The following is a 12,079-nucleotide window of genomic DNA, read 5'->3' as shown; positions in this document are numbered from 1 at the left end:
GTTTATACAAAATTTACAAACTACGAGATTACAGGGAGATTTACGACATCAATCCTGACAACCTTATCTTGGTGATACTATGAATATGATCTGCTTCGTAGATGTTACAATTGTTGTAAAGTGCTACAAATAATCTGATCCCGATCTTTCATGTGGAAACATGCAAACAGGGGTATTCTATACAAAGAGTTTGTATAAGACCAAACCATGAAATGAATAGACTCTCTATATAACACCGTTACTAGGAGAGACTTACATTTCACTAGGATGTTTTTTTTTGTACTATGTATTATGAATGTTATATTTTGGCTCAATATTGTGACACGAATTAGACTTTTTTTTTGGATTGTAAGTAGATGGAAAATGTAATGACATCAATACTTTTAAATATTATACATTTTTTTTATGTTTAATAAGTTGGGAAGATTGCGCACATTAAAACAATATAACTTATGAATATTGTTATATTTGTTGACATTGATTTATTAAGTTGAGTTCTAAATGAATCTTCTTGTTTTTTTACCGGGGATTGAACAAACACATTAAAATGAGGACACCATAAAACAAGTCATTTATATGTGGCTTTTTGTTGGGATAGTGCTAACACTTAGTTGTATTTAGTTTCTTTGTAAATAACTCATGTATATTGTTATTATTGTTGAAATTGATTATTGAGTCAAATTCTAAAATGAATATTTTGTTTACTTGGGTCAATTCATTGAAGCAAGGAAACCCACCTAACAGTAATTATGGATTTTTTTTTTTTTTTTGTGATAATGCCAACACTTTAGTTGTAATTACTGGATTTGTAAATAACTTAACCAAAGTTTGATTATTAGTTTTATTGTATAAGTTCCATTGTATTAATGATACAAACTCTATTGTTATATATAAAAGTTCATAATTATGTTTGTGTACATTTTTTGTCTCAAAATTAAAAAGATTATAGTTGTAATAATAGGTATGGAACAAATAGATCTATCATTAAAAATATTTTTTTGACATTTCACAAATGTCATGATATGTAGTTATATGACATTGGAACAATGACTTTTGGATAATATTACAATTAAGACATTATTGATATTGTAAATGTGTCAATATTTTTATTTTTGTGATGAATATTCAATGTCAAGGTATATGTTGGAAAAAGTCAACTTTTGACCTATTTGTTGACAATGAGAAATTGTCATAGAAAATGTTACATGGTAATAAATGTCAATAAATGTTTATTGTTGACCGAATGAGAAAATCATGAAATAACCAATAATGACTAATTTTTCATTATCTATCTATATACTTTCCTTGATGGTGGATTCAAGTACTAAAAAATAGAGTTGGGAAAAGTGTTTATAACATTTTTTTAGAGTAATGAAAACTCATTTTTGTTGTAGTATCTCACAACTTTAAACCTTTAAATTTTATCCATTTTAACCACAAGCTTAAATAAATATTGGAACTTTAACCTTATAATTTAAAAAGTGTGCACTTTCTGGTTAAAATTAGGTCGAATTTAAATTCTTTTTAGAGAAAAAAACAACATTAGAATTATCTTTTTTTGGTTAAAATTTATGAATTTTGGAAATATTATTATATAGTTAATTTGATATGGGTCAAACTTATGTAGAATATTTTATTTTATTTTTGTAAAAATCAGTACGTGTGACGTGAATTAGCTGAAGTTTCTTAAAATTACAACACTTGCCTAGTTTATTAACAAAATGGATGAAATTAAAAGATTAGTGTAAAAATTGATGTTTTACCCAAAAAAAGAAAAAAGACAAAAAAATTCCATTACCAGAACCCATAAAAACCTTCAGCAAGCTGCTTCCTGAGTACGAAAATATTATGCTTTGGACTCTTCTGATACTAATGCCAATTCACGTGGACCCGAATTTTTTATTCTCTTCCCCCCTCAAATCGAGGCGCGACACGACGATGTCAATGGCCAAATCGAACGGCGGTCGCTAACTTCTCTCATCTACTTCCGCACCGATAGGCGATACCGACTGAATCACCGGTTTGAGAAGAACAATGGCTTCCTCTGTCTCATCTTCAGTTAGCAAGGAAGTCCCGGAAGTAGTTAACCAACTAGAGAAAATCACTGCACCCTATGGCTCATGGAAGTCTCCGATCACCGCTGACATTGTGTCCGGCGCCTCCAAGCGAATCGGCGGTGCTGCCGTTGATGGTTCTGGTCGTCTTATCTGGCTCGAATCACGGCCCTCTGAATCTGGGTATGGATTGTGCCTGTCGTTATATCTACGTTTTGTTTGTAATAAGACCTTACACACAATTCTAACTGGTAATAAAATTAGTTTTGCTTTGAAATTCCGAAGACCGATGGTCCTGTTTGTTCTAATTACTCGATAATTAGTTTTCAGTGAAAATTAATCTTCAGTTAGACATGTTAAATTGGTATAGGCGGGAAGTTCTTGTCATGGAACCGGAGAAGCTCGGCGATGAGACTATTGATATTACTCCGAAGGAGTTTTCAGTTCGGACCACTGCACAGGAGTACGGCGGTGGTGCTTTCATGGTATCTGGGGATACAATAGTCTTCTCTAATTTCGAGGATCAGAGACTATATAAGCAATCAGTTAAACCCCATGGTATGCCTAATGTTTATTTATGCTAACAATTAAATCCATGAACTTATCGAACCTTGCAAACTCAATATTTCAAGTTTGTATTTCTTATAGTTTGCGTTTTCTCTGATCCCAGATTCTTCTCCTCGACCCCTTACTCCCGATTATGGTGGACCGTTAGTCAGTTATGCTGATGGAGGGTTTGATTTACGTTTCAATCGTTATATCGCTGTACGGGAAGGTAGATATTATTGTATGATTGTGTTATGGAAGATAAATTTATATGTTAAAAGTTTACTTCAATCTTGGTAGATCGGCGCAATAGTAGCTCAAGTCCAACAACGACCATTGTATCTGTAGGACTTGAAGGCAAGGCTATAGAAGGTAAAGAAGATCCGTGTTGTTTCAGACAAAATAAAGCTAGATGCTAATTATGTGTATTAGTATGAGAAGAGGAACCTAAATGTAGGAGTTTTCTGAGGTGGGTTCTTGTTTGCTGATGATTTGTGTTGTATTTTGCATCTTGTTTGAACATAATTCTCAGATCCAGAGGTACTTGTTGAGGGAAGTGACTTTTATGCTTTTCCTCGAGTGGATCCAAAAGGGAAACGGATTGCATGGATCCAATGGCATCACCCTAACATGTCATGGGATAAATCAGAGCTTTGGGTTGGTTACTTTTCTGAGAATGGGTGAGTTCAAGGTTTAATGACTCCTTACGGATATTATTTTCTTACTGCATTGACATCTTTGCTTCAAATGTCAATATTTTTCATATGACTTCTACTCTGCAGTGAAATCGACAAGCGTGTCTGTGTTGCTGGTTGTGATCCAGAGCTAGTGGAGTCACCTACTGAGCCTAAGTGGTCCTCTGAGGGTACTCTATTATGCCATGCGATAAATGAACTTGTTTCATTCCCCCATTTCTCACATTTACTTCATCTGATTTGAATGTTCAGGAGAATTGTTTTTTGTTACTGATAGGAAAAATGGGTTCTGGAATCTATACAAATGGGTATGTTTTCTTCTTTAGTTTTTGCTTCAATGATATGCCTTCTTTATCACTAATCTTGCCAAGAGGTCCCAAGAAATAGTATGTAATCACACTCAACAAATTTGGCGCATAGAGGATCAATTGTTCATATTTATGTTGATTATATTAAGCAAAATGAGTGTGTTAATTATATCTCAAGTCATAACTATATTGGTAACTCAGCCTTTCTTTCTTTTGTCTTGTCACGGGAACTAGTTTGAGGCAGATAATGAGGTGTCTCCAGTTTATTCTTTGAATGCGGAGTTTTCACGACCATCTTGGGTTTTTGGCATAAATTCTTATGGTTTCTTACCTGGCAATCATGGAGAAAACTATATACTATGTAGCTATAGGTAACCAAAACTTTGGTCTGTTGCATATGCATTGTCTTGTATTTTTCATGACTTTTCATGTTTTATTATGTGTATCAAATAATAATTTTTCTCATCAAGGCCATTGTTTTTCCATTTCATTCAGGCAACATGGGAGGTCCTATCTTGGAGTTCTGGGTGATGGACAAAGCTCTCCATCTTTGCTTGATATTCCCTTCTCAGATATAGATAATATTGTACTATCACAACCAGCTCTTCTATTCTCATAAAAGTCTACTTTGCTTGTGAGTGGTATGTAAGAGGAGCATCTTTTACATTTGCAGACTGTTGGGAACAATTGTTTTTACGTGGAGGGAGCGTCAGCCTTTCATCCACCATCAATTGCTAAGGTAATGTTGCTACTATTTCATTTTCCCTTTTTAACCTTTGATTTTGCATATCTCGCCAATGGTTCTTCCTTGTGTAGGTTACTCTCGAAGATAGAAGCTTGAAAGTATCTGAGTTCACTATTATCTGGTCATCATTGCCTGATATTTTGACGTATAAGTCATACTTTAGTACTCCAAAGTTCATTGAATTTGCAACAGAAGTGCCTGGTGAAAAGGCTTATGCCTATTTTTATCCACCATTCAATCCCATTTACCATTCTAGTGAGGATGAAAAGCCTCCGTTGTTGCTGGAAAGCCATGGTATGTACCCGACAGCTTAAATTTGACCATGGTGGCAAAATAGCAATGTGAATTTGTTCTTGATCTTTTTAATAAAAAGAAAAAACAGACATTTTATTAGTAGGTGCATTTCAGATGGCAAGAACTATGATTCAAGACAATCATACAAAAATATTTGAGAAGTTTACCTTGTTTTAAAATTTGAATAAAAATTCAAATGTTTCTTTAAAAAAATATGAAAACAATGGTAAAGAATCAGTTAGAAAACAAGTCTAAATTTTAAACAGAAAATTGAAAATGAAATTGTTATTAAACAGGACATAAGTAGCAGCATAATTAATGCCCTATACTTTTGTTCCCAGCACCTTTTAGTTCTGATATGTATTGCTATCTCCTTGTTTATACAGTTTATGTATGAGTTCTTACAGGAGGCCCTACGGATGAATCGCGTGGAATATTAAATCTAAGAGTTCAGTATTGGACTAGTCGAGGATGGGCTTTTGTCAGTGTTAACTATGGAGGAAGTTCTGGTATGTATCCTTGTGCGTTATTATTTTACAGAAGTTTTTTGAATTTTAACATAATAGTAAAATTTTCTCATTACAATGTCGTTACTATGTTTCTTTAATGTTAAATTTCAGCTTTTTACATATTTACAATATATGTATGATATGAATGTATTTTGGATTGTTAGCCTCGTTGAAGTTTTCAATTAGATATTCTTGAAGCAAATGTGCCTTGGTCCCCTCTGAGTGAGTTATATTGGTGTGAGTGGTGGATGGTACTTGTGCATCATACTTTTTATTTTCATTTCATCTGCATCAATAGTCAATTTGGGGTGCCATTTGACTTATATGCCTATCCTAATAACTATTGTGGTTTGTTTGGTTTATTGAAGAAAGAAGGTCCATTTTTATGTCAGTGTATTATATCACGAGGTTACATTTCTTACTGAAGGTTATGGGAGGGACTATCGAGAAAGGCTTTTGAGGAAGTGGGGAATTGTTGATGTCAATGACTGTTGCAGCTGTGCAAGATATTTGGTGGCTCATTTTTGACATCTATTTTCTTTCAAATTTTGAAGGTTCTGATCAATTCTTAATGATATGTTCAAAGCATTATATTTGATGTGTATTTGTGTAGGTCGACTCAGGAGTAGTTGATGCAGAACGATTATGCATTTCTGGAGAATCTGCTGGGGGATACACTACCCTAGCTGCTCTTGCTTTCAGGGATACATTCAAGGCAGGAGCTTCCTTGTATGGTGTAAGTGTACAATCATATATGTGATTCTAAAGCATGATCATAATAAGAGTAATCGAAGCATAGTTCTTAAATGATGTCTTGATTGTGTCACATATGGTGCATCTCTTTGTGAAGGAACTGTATTCTTTTTACATTGTGTAATACCTTTTTTGTTTAAGTGCTTTGCACGAAAAAGACAAGGTCCTAATCGTCTTGGTATGATGTTGTGCTAAAGTCGGAATAACTTTACAATTTTTTTTACAATAGCACATTTCGTCAGCCATGAGACATGTTAAATAGGTGACCGTTGTGATTTACGCTATTACTTCAAAGTTCAAAGACATTTGATTTTTCCAGTTTGCCTCTTAGATTTTTGTGCCAGTGTTCTGGACATTAATTTCAATCTATTTCCATTGTTAGGTTTGCTTACGAACCTGACCAGCTTTCTTTTTTCATCTAAAAATGGCTCTATTTTAAATTAGTTTCTTTCAATTTCCATCTTCTAATTCAACGCCCTAAGGCAGTTGATGTAGTGAATAGGCTACGCCAGCAGTACTTATGTTCAAATGGAATATGACATTTGAAAATTTGATGCCTGTCTAATAAACTAATCCTTGATTTGTTACGGTCTATTTTTGTTGTTTGGAACAGATAGTTGACTTGCGCATGTTGAGGGATGAAATGCACAAATTTGAATCTCATTATATCGATAACCTTGTTGGTGAGTGTTGGAAAAATATAGAGTGGGATCTCGATTTGAGTTTTTTAGAATCCCATAACTACTTTTTAGTGCCTGATTCAACTTTCTGGATTGCAGGAGGTGTGAGAGATTATTATGAAAGGTCGCCAATTAATTTTGTTGAAAAATTTTCTTGTCCATTAATCTTGTTCCAGGGATTGGATGACAAAGTAAGCCTACAAGTTTACCCCCTCTTTTGGCATTAAATTACAAATTTGGTTCCTATGGGTACGAAAAAGTTAGAATTTAGTCCCTAAGGTTTTAAAACTTAAAATTTAGTCCTTATATCTTGGTAAAACTTCACAAGTAATATCTATGGTCTGATAAATTTTTCGTAAATAGTTCCTACTATAGAGACTATTTAGTAAGATTTTATCAAACGATAGGAACTAAATTCTAACTTTTTTCAAACTATAAGGACCGAATTTGTAATTTAACATTCATTTTTCTTTTTCCCTTCTTTAACTCGAACAATGTTCAGGTTGTGCCGCCTATTCAAGCTCGTAAGATCTACCAAGCATTGAAAGAGAAGGGCCTCCCTGTAGCTTTAATTGAATACGAAGGAGAACAACACGGCTTTCGCAAGGTACACTTTTATCTATCTTGCTAGTCAGTTTGGAATATTAGTTCTTCAAGGAGATTACAAGCTGAATCTCGAGTCTTTGAACAGGCCGAGAATATAAAATTTACGTTGGAACAACAAATGCTGTTCTTTGCAAGATTGGTCGGACGCTTTCAAGTTGCTGATTAGATCAGTCCAATCACCCCGTTTCCTTAAAATCCTCGATGTTGGTCGGTTTTAACTGCAACATTATGCTACCGAATGAGTTACTATGCGCCTTCATAAATAAAATTACAAGTCCTAGGCGCAAATATATGATGCCGGCCACTGTCTTCTTACACTTTTCTTAAGAGGGTTGGACATCCCTGGCGTATAAATTCAGAAATTATATGGTATAGATCCATTAGTTTTTAAAATAGTCAAATATGTTGGGAATTAATTATATATAAAAAGTTCAAAATCTTATATGGCACTTAAATCGAAAATTTGGGCCGATGACCTAAAATTTGGGCTCATGATGCCATATGACCATTTTTCTTTAAAAAAAATGTCAATCGACTCTCCGTTGATGTCATCACGATATGAGATTACAAGAATTACTCCTCACGAAATTGGTCTTGCTCTCGCTACAATGGATCTCGCTCTCGTTGTTTATCTTCCATCGTGATGTGATTGTTTGTCAGTATACGAATGATTTGACAATTTTCACGAAATCATCTGTCTAAAATCTCAAATCATTAACACGTTAAACATATAATAGCGAGTTCTTTAAAATCTAAACATCATTTGAATTGTGATTTTGTTGAATCGAGATCTATTGAACGAGATTTTCTAGGATGAAGTTTTCCGGAACCAAACAGGGTTTTTAGAATGAAATAGACTTTTTTAGAACGTGGTTTCATTGGTGTTTGTTGGAACGTGGTCTCAAAAAAGGTATGAAAATAGCATAACAAAAACAATAACGATCATTACCAAGGGTTTAGGGTTTTGAGCGAAAGAGCGAAAAAGAGTGACAACGAGAAAGCTCGAGAGCGAGAGAGAGCAACAGCGAGAGTCACGAGAGTGAGTAAGAAAGGGTGACAAATTTGCTTGTATCTTAATGAAAAATGTTTTCTTGCTTTGTAGGATGACAAAAAAGTGTTTACTAATTCGATACGGAGGTGATTGGGAGAGAACCAAAATTTGTATATTGGAAGCGAGCTAACATGAATTATTGTACCTATTACATTGAAGTATGAAGAACTTAAAGCTCACATTTATAGAGTTACAGATGTAAGTTCTTTAGAGTTTGATGTTATCATGAGAGTTAAATATAAACTTGACTATAAAGCCCCTCCACAGTACATACGGAACGATGGTGATGTTTGCTTCCTTCTTTTCCGAAAATATCTTTGTAGAGTTTAGCTATTTGTAACTTTAAAATTGAACCATGATGGAAATGTGAATATGAGTTATGATGATACTGGGTAGACAGACAATACAAGGAATCATATGAGCTTAATCGAGAAAAGAGTGATATTTCATTGTCTATGAACACACAGTTATTGACATTATCAATAGATAATGACAACACTAATCCATGGGACTTGGAAAGAGAAACTCAATGTAATGAACCTGTGCTTGGTATCGAGAGATCAACATGATTAACTTCAATGGGTTGTGGTCCTCCAGAAGAGCTTATCCTTTCGTGGTTGGGAATGAGAGATCAACAAGATTGAATTCTATGGATTATGATCCTTCAGAAGAGCATGATCCTTTCGTGGTTGATAATGAGAGATCAGTAGGATTGAATGCTGTGGATTGTGGTCTTACAGGGGTGCGTGGACCTGCAGTGGCTGTTAATAAGAGATGAGCAGGATTGAATTCCATGTTTTCATGTCGTAGAAGAGAATTGATTATGCTTGGTACCTCTTCATTTGAGATAGATATTGAAGTTGGTCAACTTTTTTTTTTTTTTTTTTTTCTTTCAAGTAAGAGTAACTTGAAAATGAGATTGTCTATTTTATCCATAAACAATAATTTTGAATATAAGGTAAGGAAGTCCAGTAAGTCTTTGTTCACTGTCAAATGTATTCGGGAGAGTTGTAAGTGGAAGCTTCGTGCAGTGAAAATCTCAGGGTGTATTTAAGATCACAAAGTATATGCGATTGCACACATGTTCTATTGAAATTTTGAATCATGACCATAGACAAGCAACGACTGCAGTAGTTGGTCAGCTAATCAAAGACAAGTTTACATGAATAGGACATGTTTATAAACCTCGTCACATCATTGAGGATATGAGAAAAGAGTACGACGTAAAGATAAGTTACGATAAGGCGTGGCTGATAACAGGCAGAAATGCACATTATCATAGTGCTAAGTTCTTAAACAATGTTGGATTGTGTTGATGAAATATGTTAATTTGCGTCCATTAAGCAACAATTTCATAATATTGCGGTCGCATGCGTCCATCGCATTAGAACAGTTGATTTTTATATTTTTGTGCAGAATATGCGTTGACGCAATGCAAGAATTGCAATCAAAAGAAATCATTGGTCGAAGCTCAACTTCACCGCAAGGCTTTGCTATGATTGTGTTTGCAAACATTCGCCTGAGAAGGATCGCCGCAACTTAGTCAGCGCAACATGGTGGATGCATCTGGGTGAAAGACTAATTAAGCGCGATGGGACAGAAAATTGATGACAGTCGAATTCGAATTAAGTTGACAGCCGATAATGATCACAAGTACATTAAGCTTTTCGGTGACAATTATTTGGCGTATCAGTCAGAAATTAAAGTCGTCCCATCTGTACAACCATGAGAGAGAAACCGCCTTTCACCATGGATGCTCTATAAATACCAGGGCATTCTTCAGAAAAGGGGTTAACTAGTTGATCAGTTCACCGTTTTAATGATCTTTTGTTCCACAAGTTCACGCCTCTATCCATAGTTTTCCTTTTTATTTTAAGGCGGAGCAAGAGAAGAGTGGTGGCATCGGCGATCGCTCAGGACAACTCGAGAGAAAACCTGAGGCGAAGAAGCAGAGCGCGGGCCGACTCTCGCGAGAGCGAGATTATCTTTTGAGCACGAGTAGAAAACAGTGTAAACACCTGGGCAGCAAGAGATTGCTACCAGACCCTTTATTCTATACTTGCATTGTTATTTTTTACTTCATCTTTATATTTATACAATGGAAGTTCTATTTCTACATCTGTTCATTCTCTTAGCACGCATGAGTAGCTAAACTAGTCGAATGGGTTGAGAAGAACTAAGCTAACATGACCTAGGAAGTTCATTGCTTGCGGTTGTCTTGTTTTATGTTGTGCAAAATACCCTTTAGAGTTACTCGAGATAGAATCTAAAGAAAGAACCTAATGACTCAAGAGAGCTAGGTTAGAATCTGGACTCAAAAGAGCAAGATTAGAATTGCATAAACAAGAGATAGGGACTTAGAGATAAGCCATGTTTGTCAAGTTGCATCGCATGCATTCTAGAGATGGGAATGATATTATATGGTTGCCTTATTTGTGTGTGTGCTATCCTGTCATTGCATAAATAAGAATAGAGGCTTATGTGTAGGTCCTATAGACTTATCGCATATATCGCATGCATTCAAGCATTAGAAGCCATAGCATTTGCATCGAGAGATGGTTTACTATTGTATGCATGTTGCATGATTGCAAAGCAAGAACGCATTCTAGGAAGTGTTAGCCGAACCCTTCTCAACCCGTTCACCGCATACTCATGCATCTTCCGTTTACCAACTCTTTTCAAACTCCGTCGCATTTATTTATTTTTCATCAATGCGAACAACAAACCCAACAATTTTTTTATTTATCCGATTACCGCTAAGTTCTTCATAAAAATTACCAACGCAATCTGTTTTCACAAGTCTCTGTGTTCGACCCTGGACTTACCAGAAAACTCAGAGGAATTTACACTTGGATTCCGCTGGGGAAACTCAGAGGAATTTTCACAAGTCTCTGTGTTCATCAACGCATATCATCAACATTTCCACTTCATAGAAAAATCAAGCATCAGTGGCGTGCAAGGGAAACCACTTATTCTCTCGCTAGGGGTACTCTAGAAGAGTCATACGGCGTTTTACATGCTTATGATGTAGCGTTAAAAATGAAGAATCCAAGTACAAGGTTTGAAATTGAACTTGAAAATGATGTATATTTTAAGTACATGTTTATGGCTTAGGGCTTTGTATTAGAGGTTTTGCAAGTTGCCGACCTGTGATAATTGTTGATTGATTGCATTTGAAAGGAAAATAAAAAGGGACCATGTTGGTCGGCGTTTCCATGGATGGGTAACAACCAAATATACAGTGGACAATGAAACCGATTGAGCATGGAATTGGTTTATGTCGAATTTGAAGCGTGTCATTAGAGAACCCCCTAATTTGGTATTCGTGTCTGATCAATCGATATCTATTGGCAATGCCATTCGTGCAGTTTTCCCTACGACATTTCACGTATTGTGTACGTACCACGTTGAAAATAATATTATTTCGAACTTTAAAGATAATACGGTTATTGGGACGTTCAAGGATGCAACCAGGGCATTCTGCATGTCAGAGTTCCAAGCACACTGAGACCACCTTGTAGTTTTCAAGATGGTGTTGTAACGAAATATTTGGAGGATATCGGTCTTGAAAGGTGGGCACATGTTTACCAAACAGAACGAAGATACGACAACATGACGTCCAATAGTGCAGAGTGTTTCAATTCCTTGACTAAAAAATATCGACCACTGCCCATAATGTGTTTATTGGAAAATGTTCGAGGCTTCATCCAGTCATGGTTTTATGAACAGAGAAATTATTGGACATTTTGAACGATGTTACACTCAAACTACTGTGAAAACCAATTAGTAAGTGAGTATGATAAGGGCAAACAATATCGAGTTGAGTCGATTGATTGTT

General features: G+C 35.4%; 1 protein-coding gene across 1 annotated transcript; it reads left to right on the top strand.

Moving 5' to 3' along the window:
* Window positions 1-1,855: 1,855 nt before the first annotated feature.
* Window positions 1,856-7,698, top strand: LOC120087014 (probable dipeptidyl-peptidase 5). The gene is made up of 18 exons (XM_039043858.1): window positions 1,856-2,237; window positions 2,425-2,612; window positions 2,725-2,829; window positions 2,901-2,972; window positions 3,133-3,280; window positions 3,383-3,465; window positions 3,548-3,603; window positions 3,838-3,974; window positions 4,099-4,189; window positions 4,277-4,342; window positions 4,420-4,642; window positions 5,050-5,151; window positions 5,579-5,664; window positions 5,765-5,887; window positions 6,518-6,587; window positions 6,684-6,775; window positions 7,087-7,191; window positions 7,276-7,698. Exons 1-18 carry the CDS (start codon window positions 2,035-2,037, stop codon window positions 7,354-7,356), a joined length of 2,031 nt encoding a protein of 676 aa, XP_038899786.1. The 5' UTR covers window positions 1,856-2,034; the 3' UTR covers window positions 7,357-7,698.
* Window positions 7,699-12,079: the final 4,381 nt, after the last annotated feature.

Source organism: Benincasa hispida, chromosome 9 (genome assembly GCF_009727055.1).
Source record: "Benincasa hispida cultivar B227 chromosome 9, ASM972705v1, whole genome shotgun sequence".
In the NCBI taxonomy this organism is placed as follows: domain Eukaryota; kingdom Viridiplantae; phylum Streptophyta; class Magnoliopsida; order Cucurbitales; family Cucurbitaceae; genus Benincasa; species Benincasa hispida.
The sequence above is the reverse complement of the archived record's forward strand: the minus strand, read 5'-3'. Positions and strand labels throughout refer to the sequence as shown.

Excerpts from the sequence above, each read along its gene's own strand:
- LOC120087014 (XM_039043858.1), top strand. The coding sequence starts at position 2,035 with ATGGCTTCCTCTGTCTCATCTTCAGTTAGCAAGGAAGTCCCGGAAGTA. Across the intron at positions 2,613-2,724 it reads GCAATCAGTTAAACCCCATG|ATTCTTCTCCTCGACCCCTT; the intron begins GTATGCCTAATG and ends CTCTGATCCCAG. Across the intron at positions 3,604-3,837 it reads TCTGGAATCTATACAAATGG|TTTGAGGCAGATAATGAGGT; the intron begins GTATGTTTTCTT and ends CACGGGAACTAG.